The sequence below is a fragment of the Nansenia antarctica genome (genome assembly GCF_963989245.1).
Source record: "Nansenia antarctica genome assembly, chromosome: 13".
NCBI lineage: Eukaryota > Metazoa > Chordata > Actinopteri > Argentiniformes > Microstomatidae > Nansenia > Nansenia antarctica.
The window spans coordinates 14,417,843-14,436,939 of record NC_137683.1 but is presented as its reverse complement, the minus strand read 5'-3'; the positions used below and the strand labels follow the sequence as shown (position 1 = coordinate 14,436,939).

Sequence of the window (19,097 nt, the reverse complement as noted above, 5' to 3'; positions counted from 1 at the left end):
ACTAGACATTCCTGAAGCCTAAAGAGCTCTGGGATAAGACCGAGGGGAAAAACAAATAGCACTCGACACAAACCTGCCTCTCTCAGCCAAGGGGGCTTGAGCACTATTCCACCATATAAGCCTGTAACACTTGGGTAGGGTACCACTTTCCACATTCGCACAAGGCCATGGAAACTACTCCCAGAATGTGTTCCCCCCAGATAACACTTTAATGAGTTCACCACGGCCTGACTGTTCTGAATGCATATTTCAAATGTCACTGTTGAAATGTGTTTATATATACACTCACGTAGCACTTTATTAGGAACACCTGTACACCGTGTCGTTCAGGCGATGGTGTAATGGCGCGGGGAATGTTTTCTTGGCACACTTCGGGCCCGTTAATACCAGACAATCATGGCTTGAATGCCACAGTTTATTTGAGTAGAGTTGTGGCTGACCGTGTGCATCCTTGGCCTTCACGTTCCAAAATGTACCTCTCTTCTAATGGCTACTTCCAGCATGATAATGCACCATGTCACAAAGCAAAAGTTGTCTCAAACTGGTTTCATGAACATGGCAATGAGTTCAGTGTTCTTCAGTGGCCTTCCCAGTCACCGGATCTGAATCCAACACCTGAACACCTTTGGGATGTGGTAGAAGATTCACAGCTTGAAATTGCGCCTGAAAAAATCGGCAGGAATTGCGTGATGCAATCATCATGTCGTCATGGGCCAGAATCTCCAAGGAATGTTTCCAACATCTTGTGGAGTCAATGCCATGAAGAATTGAGGGTGTTTTGAGAGCAAAGGGAGGCCCTAGCCCAGTATTAGTATAGTGTTCCTAATAAAGTGTTCTGTGAGCGTGTGTCTGTGTGTGTGTGCGCGTATACTGTATATACACACGCACACATACACAGTTTAACCATCTTGTCCTGCTCCTTCTGACCTGAAAGTAAATCCGCCTGTAAAGCAGGCGAGAGAGCAGGCTTGAAGGACAGCAGAGAGGTCCCCTCTACGTCAGCCCAAAACGCTCTTCCTTGTTAAAGATTCGCTCGTTTCCCCCAGAGTGATGTTTTTCACCATCAATACAATTACCATCCCTGCGGTTTAGCCTGTAGGGCCAGGTACGTGCGTGCTGCTGCGGGTCGGTTCCGGAAGCAGCCGGTGGTTCTGGGGGTTTGATGCTCGATACAGGGGGGTCTCTCAGGGACGGGCCCCGGAGGCCACTACAACAGGCCCCGAAATCCCTTTCACAGATGCCTGTTGCAGCTTACATGGAGGGACTCTGTTGCGGTGGGAGCATTCGAAGGACACATGCCTGTTTTTCTGTCTGGACCGACCGGTCCTTTCCCCCCACACACACAACCGCACGGCAGGCAACTGTCGTATTCTAACCGGGCGGTAGGTGGGATGTTCGTCTCGCTTGTCCGTCGTCAGAAACCCACGTGCGGTCGTCCTCGGTTTCCTTTGGTTTGTCCTTTCCTAATTGACATGAGAGCACATAGCAAACATCTGGTTGATTTAACACGAATATGAATGATGTATTTTGTTCTAAAAGTGTTGTCCTTAAAACTAAAGTGTTCGTTTTTTTGGTCTTTTTGTTTTGTTTATCTTTTCTTTTTTTTTGGGGGGGGGGGGGGGTTGTTCCTGTTCTAGGGTGGACTTAACGATGGCAAACGGTGTGGAAAGTAGTCTTCCCTCTTGTGCCATCCTCCTCTATTCTGCCGAGTGGGTCTGAAATGGACTCGAACAGACTTCCAACTGTAACGGGTACACATAATGAGGCCGAGAGCCAGTAATGCTTCCCATATTCTGCGCCCACAACAGCGACTAAGTGTTGCTGCGATAAACCGCACATACGCGGCTGGCAAGAGAGCGTAAGGCCCACTTAATCATACGCTGCCAGGAGCGGTTAATTCCAGAGATGTCATCTCCATTAGGCTTCAGCAGAGGGCTTGTTTGGAGAGCGAGGATGGCACTGTGGCTGTCAGCACTTCTCCTGCAGTTAGAGCACCCAGCCTCAGATGCATGGGGTGTGTGCTTCTGCAAAAAAAAGCCCCACAACAGGTGGTTTTGCAATGATCGTTTTCCTGCCCCCTATCTCCCCCCCCCACCCTCAAACAGTCTGATTAGAGGGAAATGGACGTTTTTGATTCCTTTTCGTGTCGTCACTTAGAATGTTCGCCTACACACGGCGTCTGGAATATTGGACCCTGTTGTCGTGTTGTTCTCAGGGTTCTCAGTTGCAAAAGCAATCGACAGATGCCGTGCCTCGCTTCTTTCTTTTTTCCCAAAGAAGCATCTGTTATTTTTAATGTAAGGTTCATCTTTTTTTCACTGTTTTGCATCATTTCTTTTACAGACACAGCAGTGTTTCACAGGACGTTAGCATCAGAGGAGTGGGCAGTTAGTATTCACAGTTTGTGAAGGCCTCCGGGTGTTTTCTTTGCACACATGCTGAATTTCCTATGCGGCTGTAAGATATTATCACACTGGAAAATGGGCTTGCAGGAGCACTGGCAACTTCCAGGCAATTGTGTGCGTGTGTGTGTGTGTGTGTGTGTGTGTGCGTGTGCGCGTGTGTGTGTGTGTGTGCGTGTGCGTGCGTGTGCGTGTGCGTGTGCGTGTGCGTGTGCGTGTGTGTGTGTGTGTGTGTGCGTGTGTGTGTGTGTGCGTGTGCGTGTGCGTGTGTGTGTGTGTGTGTGCGTGTGCGTGTGCGTGTGTGTGTGTGTGTGTGTGTGTGTGTGTGTAGTGGCAGCACGTGTCTCTCTGTGTTTACACTGTGCTTGAAATGCTCCTTGTCTTCTGCTTCTGCTGTGTTCTTTTACTGGAAGAGAGGGTTTGAATAGTGTTAGTTAAGTGTGTGTGCGTGTGCGTGTGCGTGTGTTAAGTTGTGCAATTACCCAGTCACGGCCAAGTGCACGCCATTAAGATGTGCGTGTGTGGAACCCTAGCAAGGAAAGGTCTCCATATCCCAGCTGTCTTTCATATCAAGAGGATGCTACGCAGAGGAGCCACTAACACATGAAGGGCGATTGCCACAGTTTAGGCTTCAGGTGATCAGTAGGTGAAACACCGTTGATTGAACCTCTCACAACGTTCCAGCGAGGGTCCAGCTCCATGCATATCTCACATTCCTCCAACCGTCCCCACCAGCCCTCTACTGGCCAGGCCCAGTGGAAACCCTGGGGGGGGGGCCAGACCGTACTCTCTGTTGCTCTAACGCTGGGGGTTTCATGACATCAGGGCAGCCCCCACAAGGTTGAGTCACTTCTTAATTCTGGATCCAATTAATTTCCAGACCTCTGGTCTAATTCTGTCTCCGTCGGTAACGGAGATGTGGAAGGGACGCACGCACACACACACACAGACACGCGCACACGCATACACACGCGTGCACACACACACACGCTGCTCATGCTTTGATTTATTTATCCTTGGCCACAGGGAAGGAGGGTGATTCTGTTATTTGGATGGAGCTGTCTAGAAAGGTTTAAGTGATTGTGAAGGCCCCGGATTACGGAGCCCCTTCAACTCAGGAACAGCGATTTGTATTGACTGGCCGCAGCTGAGCGGAGTAATGAATCCCCGTGCACCTGCCTCCCTGAAGGAAAACAAAAGAGATTCCCTCTGACAGAGCCAATGAAACGCCGGCGCCTTTGTCGTCCCTGACCGGTCCGGTAATCGAAGGGAACACCGTACACCGTTAGCACGGCGCTAATCAGAGCGCAGTGTCGTCCTGTGTTGTTGGGATTCCGCTGAGCTCCTGCTCTGGAATGTCTCTCCGAGCCAATAGAATGAGTGTTCATTTTACACAGACAAACTGCATTGTGGGTAGAGTCCTGTTATGGTTTGAACCTTTGCTGGTTCATCTGTTTTTGGCAACACTCTATATCAAGTTGTCCTTCGACCTGTGTAGTGACACCATTAGTTCCTCAAGCGAACAACTTTGAATTAACATGTTTACTTTACAGTAGTGATTCGGTAATTTCATGGTACTGTATATGGAGTTGAGCAGTTTAGGGTTATTACAAAAGTGAAATAAGGAACAGTTCTTATTTCCCTTGTGTAATAGGGTAGCAGAAAACCGGTGAACAGTTCCATCACTAGGTCATTACAAAGTAACCGTTCGCCATTACAGTACAAGTCGTTTCAGTGACATAATGAAAAGGGTTGATCCATTGAGTTGTTTTTTACAGCTACAGCATATCAGAGAATCTTTTTCCACTATGTGGCAGGCAGCTAATTCTGTCTGTGTTGGGGTTGGTCAGAGCAGTAGGGGCTGTTGAATGAGTAAGATGCACCACAAGAGAAATGGCACAGACAACACAGCCCACAACTTGCCCGCAGTGGAACAAAGTCTGCCCAAGATGTTCGATGTAACACAATACCCAACACACACACACACACACACACACACACACACACACACACCTTATTGACATGCACACATGCGTTATTGTGCCGAAGCCATTTGACTTACGGCGTGTTTCATTTGTGACCCAGCGTCGGTCCTCTCCATCCCTTCTTAAGTGGCTCTTTGGAAAAGAACAAGCTCGAAAGAATGTAGACACTCTGTTTTCGCTGCACATCTGCACAGCACTAGCGGTTTTCAATGTTGTGGAAAGTATTAAGGGGGATTGGATCATATTTTTTTTTCCCCTCTTCTGTCCATAATTTTCATGCTGCCTTAATCTTACTTGGGCATCTTGCATCATATTCCTCGAGTTCATTAATCACTGTTTAAAAGAAAGGGGGGGGGGGAAACGGCCTACTGCCGTGTGCAGAGATTGCATATTAGGTGTCCTCGGTCATAAATATGAAACTGTGCTCTTCAAATTGGGGGTGAATTTCTCCTTTTGATACCATCGTGGATCATTAGAACCAGGCCCTCTCTTGCTCTGAGTCGATATGTGAGGAAGCCTTTGTGGTGACATTCCACGGACATGCAGCGCACGATAAACCAATCAGACATGACAGCCGTCGTAAAGTGACCCAAACAAAGGCTTTAATGCTCGCTTCCAGCCAAAGGACACCCCCACCACACACACACACACACACACACACACACACACACAACCCACCATCGGAAAAAAAAACTAGTCTGAAAGAATGAGAAATCATAGCCCAACAGTTTTGTCAAACAGACAAGCATGAAGCAACTGGCAGTAAGTTCACATAGCAGTGAATTACATGGAAAAAACACACAACTCCCTCCTGCCATTTTTTTGTTCTGAATGTGACCTTCTAGTAGAGAGCAGGGAGGGAGAGGTCAATGCACTTAAAACACAGCTGAGGTTCTGAGAGGATATGGAGATTGATCACATCTCGGACATAAAAAGAGAAATTACAGGTACATGACATAAACTGTTGAGAGGGAGAATTGTATGGGAATGTGGCAATAACTTTTTTTTTATGGGCTTGCGAGAAACATAAAAGCAGAGCCCACGCTATGATCACATACAATGGCAGGTATCTACAGTACACGGAAAAGAAGTTGAACGACAGAAAATGATTGAAGTGATTGAGACATTTTCGTCTGGGGAAAAAAGTGAATAAGTGTGTGAGTATTCGATCCAGAGAAACCGTTTGGCCAAGCGAATAGTCCCTGCACCTACTGCACAGATATCACTCGTAAAGTAGCACTACACATGAGGTATTTTGACATCAAACCCTGCGCGTATACACTCGCCAAGATATTGAAATGCTCATAAATTGGGGTGCACATCTGTTGTGTACACACACACAGCCCTCTCTCTCTCTCTCTCTCTGTCTCTCTCTCTCCCTCTCTCTCTCTCTCTCTCTCTCTCTCGCCCTCTCTCTCTCTCTCTCTCTCTCCCTCTCTCTCTCACTCTCTTTCTCTCTCTCCTGTCAGAGAACTCTCCCCAACACTCTCTCTCTCCCTCTGATTTGCAGCCGGGTTCCGACGGAGCTTCCGCCTCAGCCGGAGAGACAAGAAGACCAACAAGTCCATGTACGAGTGTAAGAAGAGCGAGCAGTACGACATGGCCGATGTGCCCACCTACGAGGAGGTGACCCCCTACCGCAGGCAGAGCGGGGCCAAGCACAGGCTGGTGGTCCTGGTCGGTGAGTTACAGACGACCGTCGGGGGGCTACCGGGGGGGGCTGTGGGCTGTTGAACTTGGCAGTGGAGAGGCCATCGTTTTAGCAGTAATGCCTGCCTCCCGTAGTGACACACAGAAACAGCGCTGTACTCCAGACCTCCAGGCTCACAGGTGGCTCGGCCTTGCCCTCACAGAGCCGTAACCCCCGAAATGAGCTACCGCCGTGGGGAGTCACCCACACACAAAGGCCCCCTTAACTTTTAAAGCCCCTGTGGAATCCCACGGCGCAGTCTGGATATTAATTCATATTTAGTGCTTTCAATTTAAGACACCTTGTTCTGAATGTTCTTTTTTTCCCCTCTTCCTAGACTTGACAGAATTGTTAACACTTCGCTTTAAAGGCTGGTATTACAAAGCCTTCCAGAAAGACTTTATAAAGTGCCAAAGTCTTGAAATGAAGTTAGCCGTTTTTTTTTAATGCCTTCTTTTGTAGTGTAACAGGCGAGCATTGCCAACGAATGGTAGAACAATACGTTAAGCCAGGTGGAATGGAATTAAGACCTAAAAACTGGATGAGATACTGCATTGGAGCCCAAATGACACCAACAATGAATATCCCTCACACAGTGCTTTTGTACTATTGGTGGGACCAGGTTTTGTTTTTGTTCTTGCCACATGACCTGACCAGGAAACCCTCTAGGCCATAAGTTTTGATAGGTTACAAGCGCCAGGGAAGTTTACCAGGGTAGGAATGATTCTGATCTTCTTGCTCCTGTAAACTCTTCCAAGAGTGCTCTCGCGGCGTGTTTCTACGGAGCGTAATTGACCAGACCTTGGTGCGGTGAACACACCGGTGTATGGTCTTCATCACGCTTGTTGCTAATTAGCTAGCCCATTATCCTGCCAGCACGTCACGTTAGAAACAGAGGCTGCAGGCCCCTACAACAAGAATCCCCCCCCCCCCCCCCCCGTCACGCTAATGTAAATATTTTCAATTAGCTTTCATAATTTTCGACGACAACCTATGGACAATTTCACACACAATGAAGCAAAGGGCCAAGGAAAGATCTGCTTTATGTTTCTTAGCTTTTCTTTCCCTTGTCTCCCCTGAGCCCCTCCATTTTTCTCACAAGGAACATTCTCCCCCTTTCTCCATTTGGCTCCATTTTAAATGGTAGGCCGACGGTCCAGGAAAGTAGGTGTGTAGGGTCTCTTCCAAACACGACCGAACGCCTGTGCTTGCTTTGGCCCCGGCCTCTTTCCACTCTGACTCAAACGCGAGGCATTCTTCTTATTGTTTTTGTATTGAAAGTCTCTGAAGCATTAAGAAAATCCCCAAAGGTGTTTATTCATCTGTGGACATATGGGTCAGAAATAATCACTAATGAATTAGTGACCCTGTAAGTTTCCTCTCTTATGTGAATGGATGTCCGTGATCTGGGGATTGATTTCAAAGGCGAATCAAGATGCTTATCTTTTTTTTTCCTTTTAACATTTTATTCATAGGGCCAATGAAAATATATTTTACATATGCATAATTCATAGAAACCACTGATGTTTTTTCAAGAAAATCTGATTATCTTACAGTGCAAATATTCTATTTCTAATTTTTCCCCCCTTTTACCATGAAGTGAGGTCAAATGTATTCCATTACGAACTGAAATGCTTGCAATAAGTTAAAGAATACGTTAAATAAATGAGTGATAATAACATGAAGTACAGCGAAAAGCAGACTTATTATTGTCCTTGGTTGGTTCATCATTTAAGATGTAGTTTAGGCAAACCTTTAGATTAAGTTTACCCCCATACAAGCCCTATGTATTATAATGACCTAGTAATAACATTGTAATAACAGGTTGTTACATAATGACCAGGGTTAAACTTACATGCATGTGGAGTTGAGCAGAGCTCTACTGTACGAGGTGGGAGGCACCGAGGCTCGGAGAAGTCCTCACCCTGGCCCTCCGCTCAGCCCTAACTGCATGTGATGTGCTCCGCGTTTGGCCTGGAAGTTATTAAGCTCCAAATATTAAAGGCTGCTTCCCTAATGAGGGCGGTAATGAAGTCTGACACTTTTACTGGCACTGCAACCTGCGAGGGCAGGCTGCACCGAGGCTGCTGATGGCTCACGACTCCGAGAGCGATACAACACAATATAAAACCGTGAACACAATCCAAAAACAATCGCGAAGAAATCCACTTTTTTATTGGGGCGTTTAATTTTATACGGTTGCCCGTTTTTTAGCGGGGGATTGTTAAAAACAAAACAATGCACAAAGAGCAGCCCTATTCGCTGCTCAGACAATAGGATCAGACCACAGTGCGCTGCTCCCGGTTATAAGGCCTCCCAGCGTGCTTATCTGGCAACGCTCTCGGGGCGACTGGAATCCAGGCTTTAATAGCTGTCCGAGGTATTCTGAAGAATGTTTCTCCTCCGCCATACATCAGGTGTAGTGAGAGGGATTGACGAGGGGCTGATGTACAAGGTGAAAACGGTTTAATGAGAACACAGAAGGTGGACGTGGGAGCGTTGGCCGTTCGTCATCCCACGGCTAGCCGCTTGTAAACGAGGGCCCTGACGACCGCGCCGGGTTCCCGGAGCCAACATCCACTGAAAAACCGTCCGTGCTTCACGTCAAACAAACAACCGTATGACACGGGGCCTGCCGCTTAGAGCCTTTCTGCCTGCAGCCCCACTGTATATCTCACCGCCCGAGATACGCTTCATAAAAGGGCTGTATTAGCACGCTCCGCCGCCTTTAACACCTACAACAACAACGGGCCGCACCGGCCCGCGCGGCTGATCCGGGCCTCCTTTACACAGCAGAAACAGCGCATTCCTCGGGGTCTCTCGAAACAAATTTCGAAATGAACTCCGTTTCCTCGTCCTAATAAATCACAACGGAGCCTATCGGCCTCTACTTGGACTTTTTCTCCCCAAAAACCTCGGGGAAGATTGATCGCTGTCCTCACGCAGCCCATGTGCTGTTTATGTGAAGCGGCGACCACACTTTGCTCAGCGGTCCGCGGCTATTGGTCTTTTTTTTTTTTTTTTTTTATGCCGAGCAGAATGAATGCGCTTCGGAAACAGCTTTTATCACTTACTAGCAGCAGGCATGTGACCGTGGACATGTGTGGTCGAGTAGAAATGTAGAAATAGAGTCGGGAGTGTTTATTGTCTGAATCAAGGCTGTTGGTTGAAATAGAAAAGCTTTCGCTGTGGTGGCCCTGGGTTAAAAAGAGCCTCTTTGTTCACATCTGTTTATCAGCCTCCAATCGCTCCAAATCTCTCTGGACTGGGGGTTGAAATGTAGGTGAACAAGAACAGATAGTGCAGAGGGGAAGTAGGACCACTACTGAGACAGTACAGCGCTTGTCTTCGCTCAGCTTATCCTCCATCACCCTTTTTTTTTTTTCGCTCGCTCTCCCTTCCACCTCATCCGTGAGTGAACTCAATGTCCATTTGTTTTAGATCGCGGCCTGCTAAACACATTTGCTCGCCGAAATGAATTTCCAATAGGCCTGATGCGTTCATAACGCCTGCCCAGAACTCCCAAGCATGTCAGGAATTCGGGGCTGAGATCAACCCCTTGCCTTGTGCCTTTGTAGGGGAGCTGTGGTAAAACGGTGAACCGGGGGCGTGGACCCTTGTACTTCCGGAATTGATTCTTGTCCACACCTATGTGAAGACATCGATACAGAGTCGGTTCGAATTAGCTTCATATAGCTCTGCGATTCCTGCTGAAGTCATATAGCTTTTTTTTTCTTTTTTTGGGGGGGGGAGGGAGGGTGGAGGGTTGGGTTTGTGTTAGAAAAGGCGCAAGATTCTAGGAGCCGCAGACAAATCAATATTGCGTTACCCCTCACTCTCACTCGCTCGCTCTCTCCCTCTCTCCAGTGCCTCCTGTCTCTCCAGTGGAGATGTGATGGAAAATCCAGCTGCCCACTGGGACAGGGGCCTTGTTGATTTTTCAGGCTGTTCAGAGAAACACAACAAAGTGCTCTCTTGGCAGGGCCCGTTCCCCTGCACTCGCCTCCTTCTTTTTTCTTCTCTTTTTTTCTCCCTCCTTCACTACAACCAGTCGTATTTACAGTAGTGAGAGTACAGAGGTCTCGGTCAGTGAGTTTCACAGTCGGGGCCCTCCTCGGACAGAGCGTGGACCGAGCTGCGCGTGTGCGTGTGTGTGTGCGTGTGCGTGTGTGCCTGGTCTATAAACACCATCACACACACGCTGAAATTTGACCCCCCCAGTCCCATCTATCAGCGTCCATTCATTGGCAAATGGGATGGAAAGCATTCCGCTCCGCTGCATCCCATTCTGGGCTCTCGCTGTCAGATGTGATTTTCTCCTCCGGCCCTCCCTTCACCCACCTTTATTGAGGGGGGGCGGTGATGACTGCATGACTGATGTTGTTTTAATGATGGCTTTCTCTCTCTCTCTCTCTGTCTCTCTCTCTCTCTGTCTCTCTCTCTCTCTCTCTCTGTCTGTCTCTATGGCCCTGTGACGGCAGGTCCCACAGGGGTTGGTTTGAACGAGCTGAAAAGGAAGTTATTGATCTCTGACCCGCAGCACTTCAGCGTGACAGTGCCACGTAAGTCCATCCACTGACGTGTGTGTCTGTGTGTGTGTGTGTGTGTGTGTGTGTGTGTGTGTGTGTGTGTGTCTGTGTGTGTGTGTGTGTGTGTATGTGTGTGTGTGTGTGTGTGTCTGTGTGTGTCTGTGTGTGTGTGTGTGTGTGTGTCTGTGTGTGTCTGTGTGTGTGTCTGTGTGTGTGTCTGTGTGTGTGTGTGTGTGTGTGTGTGTGTGTGTGTGTGTGTGTGTGTCTGTGTCTGTGTCTGTGTCTGTGTGTGTGCATCTCTTCCAGACACAGTAGGTGGTGAAGGGGCTCCCGTAGTGGTCAGTCTGAGTTTAGACCCCCTCCAAATGTTTTTTGGGGGGTCTGGAGTCATTGGTTGCCATTGGTTTCCACCTCATCCTTTAAGAACGCAGACTAGCTGTAGGTGTGTTTTCTCAGGTGCTTCTAGAAGAAATGAATTCTCCTACTCTGTAATCAATAAATGAGGTAGGGTCTCTGGTCTTTTTCAAGATGTCATGTAGATAAGTTGCTTTCAGCTATGCAGCATGCAGCGACCAGTACCCTGCAGCAGAGGTTGGCTCTACGTTGGCAAAAGCAACGTAAGCGTAGCGGATGCCAGGGGCAGATTCTGACTAAACGGAGGCCAAATGCCGCCTAGGATTTTCTTAACATATGTGACTGCTCCTGGTGTTTCTGGACACCTCTCGGAAATGAGAAAGACGTCAAATTCGTCTTTAAAGTTTTTTTTTTTTTTTTTTTAAATTTTCGTTTTTGTAGCTAACATTCAACTCGAAGATGTGAAGTACCCACTCGTTATTGTTCCGAACAGTTTTACGTTCATTAAATAAGTGTAATCTATAACACAATGACTTCGTTTCTTGTTGTTTGATGGGAATTCATTGTCTTTGATGGGGATTTTCTGTGCTTAGTGATTTCCGGTGTAGCAACTTTCAAATACTCATGTCGTCTTCAATTTGTTTCCGATTTCAATGTATGATGCATCATTTGAAAGCTTACAATCTGTAGTTTAAGCACATGTAAAAAACTTAAAAATGATTTCGCCTACAGGTAGCCCTTTTCATTGGGCTGTGTCACATATAACCCCCTGTGATTCTGTTAACAAACTCAAAAGTCACACTGGGTGAGAGATGTTTAGCGCTCTCGTGCCAGTTCGGTTTTTCCCTATGTGTTATGTGTGACAGGGCAAAGGTCCAAAGTCTCTTTCTCTCTCTTACTCATACACACACACACACACACACACACACACACACACACACACACACACACACACACACACACACACACACACCCAGCGAGCTGTCTGGCGGTGACTAACACCCAGGGCCGGCTCTCAGGCTGGGCGTCCGTGCCTCTCAAGGCCCAGGCGAGTGGTTCTCCTCCTGTGTAATTGTCAGCTTTTCACGGCCCGCCTGACAAGCCCGGAGTGATGGAGGAAACAGCGCTTTTCTACCTCCTGAAGAAATGCCATTCCACTGCCTCATGTTTTGGCACCGCACTCCCTTCCCCTCTCTCCCTCCCTCCCTCCCTCCCTCCCTCTCTCTCACTCCTCTAGAAGGACCAAATGACAGCTTGCCATAATTCTGAACACCGTCCAACCACCACTGCTTATGACTGAGACTCCCACACCGCTGCCAGGGATTTTTCGGGTTTTTTCGAGTGGCGAGGAGCGAAAAAAATAAAAATCTTTCTGAAAAGCACCAAAGCCAACGTGCTAGGACAAATGAATTGGGTTTGATTTATGGATTTAAGCAGAGCACCAGAGTAATTGCCTATTTACAGTGCAGGGCTGGGGAAACTGCGAAGAGGGAAAACATTTGAACTGTTGATATTAATTGCCATGTTTGTTACATTCAGTGTGGCATAATGGATGTGTCCCACTCACAGTCTGACACTCGAAATGTCACTGTTATTAAAACCCCATCACGGTCCACTTTTTTCCCCCCACAATTCCTGTTAATTGTTCACAAATGTGACCCATGGTTGTATGTATAATAAAAAGGCCCAGACTGCGTCTAACCCTTATAGGAGACGTATTGGTACAAGCCCTGGGTATTCATTGAGAGGAAAGACTCTCGGAAAGTATCTCTTTCCCCCTTTTTTTATTCGATTACTGCCGATGTGCAGACGGATATTTTTAACACTTCGCTGTTGTTTCGGATTAATCACAAAAAACGGCACCCCCTTTTGTTAATTCGGAAAGCGGAGCTCAGAAGGCTTGCGTTCCTAATCCTAGTTGAGCTTTTTCTACCCTGTCAAATGTAAACCAGCCTTCACAGTAACACTAGCAGGATCGCAATAAGCCATCATAGTTAAAGGGTTAAACATTTGAGTCCGGACTTACTGCTATTTTCCATGATTGGTGAATGAATTCAGATTCCTTTGTTGCACTGTAAATATTTCCTATGCCACAGAGCAGATGCTAAAGCATATACGTCCTATCGGTCGAGAGCACTGAGCTCTGAGAGACTGTATTTTGATGTGTTCTACACATCTCGCATGCTTCGGAGGAATAAAAGTATGTTGTCTTGTGAAAATGACGGTCTGCTCTCTTCTCAGACTTTTTCCCCCGACCGTGGCTGAAGGTTGTTATCAGTTGATGATGAGAAATTGATTCTTTGCAGAGGAGTTACTAGGATGGATTTATAGGGCTCCTTCGCTTTCAAACTGAGCGACAGCTCCAGTAAATCACAGTGTTTGTTCGTCCACGGACTCCATTGGTTAGTTTCACATAAAAAAAAAAACTGTATGGAAAAAGGACACGTTAGTCCTGACGAGGCCACATCGGCACACACCGAGAAAAAGAAAAAAAAAGAAGAGGGGAAAGAAAGAAAAAAAAACTCGAGTCGCGGTTGCAGGAATGGTGATAAAAGTTTAATAGTTTGTTTTGGAGCTGGACGGAGCGTGCGGACAATTTGTCTGAGGAGTGTACAGCGTTCACCTCTGACCCCTGTAGCTCTCATTAAACAAGCCGCGGTTCACTCCGACGGCGAGACCCCTCGCCCCTCGCAAATCCACCGGAGCCGCCGCTCACGCTCCCTCCACGTGTCGCCCCCTTTTTTAACGGCGGAGGTTTACGAGCGAGTAAATGTAGGTACTGATCTTAATGAGAGCTCCCAAACTCAATTACGTTACTCTCTCTTCCCCTAATACTATAGCTTCTGTTCTGAAGGCGCTGTATGCCGGCCAGGTTTAATGGTGCTCAGTAAACGACTACTGAATGTCAGTAAAGTGTCTGATTTTTGTGTGTGCTTGTTGCACTACAGGTTCCCGGTTTTTATGTGCGGAGTTACACAATCGCATACAAGGCCTGGCATCCAACAGCGCAGTGTGTTTCAGACTTACAGGGATGTTAATAAGGAACTTTGTTGAAACGGGTTTTCTGTCCCAAACGATGAATCAGACTCTCTCTTGTGCTCTAGACACCAGCAGGGCCAAAAGACACCAGGAGAGTGACAGCGTGGAGTACCACTTCATCTCCAAGCATCTGTTTGAGACTGACATCCACAACAACAAGTGAGTTACAGCCCTGCAAAAGACACCCGCAACACCCACAGCACGCACGCCCTCATCACTCATCCAGACGAGACATACCACCCTGCTACTGCCTTTCCCAGAGTGCAGAGACGTGGGTACACACTCCCATACAGAACACATTGACAGCAACCATAGTAGGAGATGTGGGGGGAGACGCAGGCTGCCAAGGACCGAATGCAATGGAGAGAGCTCATAATGCCTTATGTCCTATAGGGGATAGATAGATGGATGGATGGATGGATGGATGGATGGATCGATCGATCGATACAATGGAGAGAGCTCATATAAGCCTTATGTCCCATAGGGGGATGAAAAGGAGTAAGTAAGTAAATATACTATGAGATTTGAGTCCCTTCAACCATCCCTTTTGTGGAATCGTCTCACGTCCATCCCTATCCTTTCCTGTCCACTAGAAACAGTGTGAGTGAGTGAGAGAGAGAGAGAGGCAGGCCTACTGAGCTATGAAAGAGCAGTGTTCTCTCTCTCTCTCTCTCTCTCTCTCTCTCTCTCTCTCTCTCTCTCTCTCTCTCTCTCTCTCTCTCTCTCTCTCTCTCTCTCCAGGCAGGGCCAGGGCTTTTCCTCCCTAACCGAGAGTGAGGTGGTGTTGACAGGGCCGGGCCCGGCGCTGGTAACAGAGCCGCTCACACACCAGCCTCAGGGTCAGCGAGGGCCTCTCTGCCTCTTTGAGTCTGTTTGAGTCTGCTGCTCCCCAGCCGCCAGCAACACCCAGGACCGCTAGGACATTTGCGGCGGAAAACATTTTGAAACAGAAATCGACGTCCTTAGTGATGGATGCCTTTCCGCCGTCTCACCGCAGCCCCCCCCCCCCAAAAAAAAATCTAAAATAAAAATAGAACGCAACACAACAGGAAGTGCCGAGCGTGTAGTGAGCGTCAGAGCGTGCCGGAGGGAGGGGGGTGTATTTTTAGGTCCAGCTGTGGTGCCGGGGGCACGGCATGCATGCAACGTTAGTTAAGGGGGGGGGGGCGAACGGGAAGGGAGTCGGACTATGATGTGGCGGAGATGTCCACACAGCTCTGAAATTATAAGGCACAGGGTGTAACGAGATTGCCTTGTTTGCGTTGCGTTCCTCATTGTGTGCGGAGAGAACAATGCGCTCGAGGAGCTCTCCGTGCCAGCGAGCAAAAACTCCCTCCCTGAGAGAACGAGCCCCACGATAGCGCGCATGGAACGCGTGCGACGTTTTCCCAAGGGAAAGCCCTGTTCTCTGCAAAAAATACGGTAGCATCCATACATGCTCAATATAGCTGAACCTACCCCTGGCATGGCAAAGCTTCCGATCTATTTACCAGCGCTCCCGATCTATATACCAGCGCTTTTGACAACAAGCCGTTCAGTGTATGGGCGAGCGTTTTAAACATAGGCTACTGTATGCTCTTTTTTTATTTTTTATTTTTTTATTATGAATTTCCCATAACCGGAGTGTGAGGCTTGTTAGACTGGAGTCTCCGTTTCTGAAAAGTGAATAAAACATTTCTCGCCCAGGCAATTACTATAAACTTGTGTTTTACATGGCTTAAAGTACAGTATGTGTCAGCCGTTTTTGCCTGACGAGTCGTCGAGAACAGCCTACCGACACGACACGGCGACTTGTTATTTGGACATTCTTTCCACGTTGTTACTCTGCCCTTTCTCTCTCTTTTTTTCTCTCCCTCCTCCCTCTAAAAATACACCGTGTGTTTTATGACAGTGATCAGTGTGAAGAAGGGGAGATTATGCGGTGGAAAAGTGTTTGTTTGTCTGCGTCTTTGCTCGGCGAGTACTGGCTCGGGGGAGAGTCTTTGGCATTTGCCTTTCTGTACACTTTAAACAAACAGGTGTTACTGATTTAAACTGTAACATAGAAGATTATATAAAAAAGCTTATTGTGCCAGAATGTCTGGGTTTAGCAGTTCTGCTGGAGAGTGCTCCATATCTATGGATCTGTCCGTGGTGGAGAGGCTAATCCCTAGTCCCTGTGGTATTGTACAGTACAGCATCTCATTATTTCTGAGCTGCGTCTCAGGAGGGGTATGGACCGACAGTAAGAAGCCAGGAGCCAGGCTGTTCACAGTGAGGTTCTAGTATGTTCCGGGTCTTCAGGGTCAGTCGATGAGCCGTTGTCAGCAGCTCACATTATTCTTCACTCTTTCACAACCTTTACTCACAAATGATGTGAGCCCTTGACTCACTAACCTTTCTCCTGCTATTTACTCCCCTTCCCTCTCTCTCTCTCTCTCCCTCCCCCTTCTCTCTCTCTCTCTCTCTCTCCCTCCCTCCCTCCCTCCCTCTCTCTCTCTGACACCGTTCTCTCTCTCTCTCTCCCCCCCCCTCTCTCTCTCTCTCTCTCTCTCTCACTCTCCCCCCCTCTCTCTCTCTCTCTCTGTTTCCCCCCCCCTCTCTCTCTCTCTCTCCCTCCCTCCCTCTCTCTGACACCGTTCTTTCTCTCTCTCCCTCCTCCCTCCCTCTCTCTCCCGCCCTCTCCCTCTCTCTCTCTGTCTCAGGTTCATCGAGCATGGCGAGTACAAGGGGAACTACTACGGGACGAGTCTGGACTCTGTGCGTTCTGTCCTGTCCAAGAACAAGGTGTGCCTTCTGGACGTGCAGCCTCATGTGAGTGACACAAGTCGCAGACACACCCTTCCCCTTTCCCCCCTCCCTTCATCCTTCACTCCTCTCTTTTTTATTTTTAGTCATTTGGCACCTCGTGTGCATGTTTATCTGAGCGAGGGATCTGGAACTTCAGAGAGCGCGCGCTGGCGTCCTTGAGGCCTAGACTGCTTACTGCTTACTGGGTTACCAGACTGGGCTTCTAGGGGCGTTTTAAGGAGCAATTACTGCTAATTTTCCTTATTTCAAGATTTCCTCTTTGGCTAATGTATCTGGGTGGTGGCGATCGGCCTCTCATAAGTGGCCAGCAATGTTGCTGAGGCCCCAGAAACCCCAGAGTAGGAGTGCTATTATCACCCTGCCTCGGCTCCATAGGCGCTCTCTGTTTGTTTTCTATCGTAATGATACACAGGCAGAAATATACTATCATATGGATGTCCTCCGTCCCTGCCCTAAGCTGTAGTAAGTGGGCCCTTTGGTTTGTTTGTGTGAGCGTGTGTGTGTGTGTGTGTGTGTGTGTCTGTGTGTGTCTGTGTGTGTCTGTGTGTGTCTGTGTGTGTTTGAGTGCGTGCGTGCCTGTATGTGTGTGTGTGCGTGCCTGTGTGCGTGCCTGTGTGTGTGCGTGCCTATGTGTGTGCGTGCCTGTGTGTGTGTGCGTGCCTGTGTGTGTGTGTGTGTGTGTGCGTGCCTGTGTGCGTGCCTGTGTGTGTGCGTGCCTGTGTGTGTGTGTGTGTGTGTGTGCGTGCGTGCCTGTGTGTGTGCGTGCCTGTGTGCGTGCCTGTGTGTGTGTGTGCCTGCGTGTGTGTGTGCGTGCCTGTGTGCGTACGTGCCTTTATGTGTGTATGTGTGCGTGCCTGTGTGTGTGTGTGTGCGTCCCTGTGTGTGTGCGTGCCTGTATGTGTGTGTGCTTGTATGTGTGTGTGTGTGCGTGCCTGTGTGTGTGCATGCCTGTGTGCGTGCCTGTGTGTGTGTGTGCATGCCTGTGTGCGTGTGTGTGTGCGTCCCTGTGTGCGTGTGTGTGTGCGTGCCTGTGTGTGTGTGTTCAGAATGTGTGTGTGTGTGTGTTCAGGATGTGTGTGTGTGTGTGTGTGTGTGTGCGTTCAGGATGTGTGTGTGCTCCCTCCTGGCACGGCAGCTCCCTCAGTGGCCCACATGCGTCTGGTATCGGGGCTGCAGTGTTGTTGCAGAGCGATGTTGTCTGGTCCCCTGCTGTCTGCCTGAGCAGCAGATGAAAGCAGCCGACCACGCTCTCCGTTATGAAGACGGATGGCCCGTTTCCCCACCGCTGCTGTCTTCATATCGGGCCCTGGTTCTTGGACCCGCTCCATGCTAACACGGGGGAGGAGAGGCCCTGGTATCAGGCCCGGAGGAGGCTGGCGCCACTAAAGCACGGCACTCTCTCCTGCTCCTCTGCGGTTCGGTCCACACACGCTGTGCCGCTTACGTGTCGACACCGCACATGTCGTGTTAGGACGTCGTCACCCATTATAGACCAAAGGGACAGACGACGGAGAGATAGAGATGTGTGTCTTTGTTCACTGCTACTCATGCTGCGATATCTGTAGTTACCATCGACGAGACGCAGTCATGTCCTGTTCCCCTCATGGTTTGGTTAACTGTGTGTTTTCTCTTTTCTCTCTCTCTCTCTCTCTCTCTCTCTCTCTCTCTGTCTCTCTCTGATGTCTCGTAGACGGTGAAACACCTCAGGACGGCCGAGTTCAAACCCTACGTGGTGTTTGTGAAGCCGCCGGCCGTCGAGCGTCTGCGCGAGAGCAGGAAGAACGCCAAGGTCATCTCAGGCAAAGAAGACAAGGCGTCCGCCAAGCCCTTCTCGGTAAACGCACCTCCACACAACGACGACACAACAACCGTAGAACGCTTAACCTCGATTGTACTTTTTTCCAAAACGTAGCGACTTCTTCTTCCCTCGTAAAGGAAAAGGGGGCGTGAACAGTCTGGAAACGATGGGGCTCGGGATGTGGTAAAGACCGGAGAGGTTGAGGCGGTGTCAAAGGAACACATGGCCTTGCTGCTGGTTAACAGGGGGTTATCAGAGCTCCAACAGTTTACGGCCCCCCGAAGTCCACCTAAAAGAATAACAGCAACCCTGTTTAGGGGGAGGGGGGGGGTGAACAGCGGAGAGGGGGGACGACGATGATGAGGTCATCCCCGTTCCCCGCACACCTTTCTGCAGGCGCAGTCGGGCCCCCACATGAAACCAATTAGCTGATGCGTGGTGCCTGGGAGGCGGCGTGCGGTGCGGGGGGGTTGGGGGCCGGGCTGATGTCTTTCCCAGCCTGCCAGGTCC

At 48.9% G+C, this 19,097-nt stretch overlaps 1 protein-coding gene across 1 annotated transcript in view; it reads left to right on the top strand.

Moving 5' to 3' along the window:
- The window catches only part of mpp7a (MAGUK p55 scaffold protein 7a), an 83,449-nt gene that overhangs the window by 59,914 nt on the left and 4,438 nt on the right, over positions 1-19,097 (top strand). The window contains exons 11-15 of the mRNA XM_080544376.1: positions 5,898-6,068; positions 10,559-10,639; positions 14,065-14,158; positions 16,684-16,792; positions 18,480-18,623. Of these exons, the coding sequence (XP_080400502.1) occupies positions 5,898-6,068; positions 10,559-10,639; positions 14,065-14,158; positions 16,684-16,792; positions 18,480-18,623 (599 nt within the window). The remainder of the gene's footprint in view (positions 1-5,897; positions 6,069-10,558; positions 10,640-14,064; positions 14,159-16,683; positions 16,793-18,479; positions 18,624-19,097) is intronic.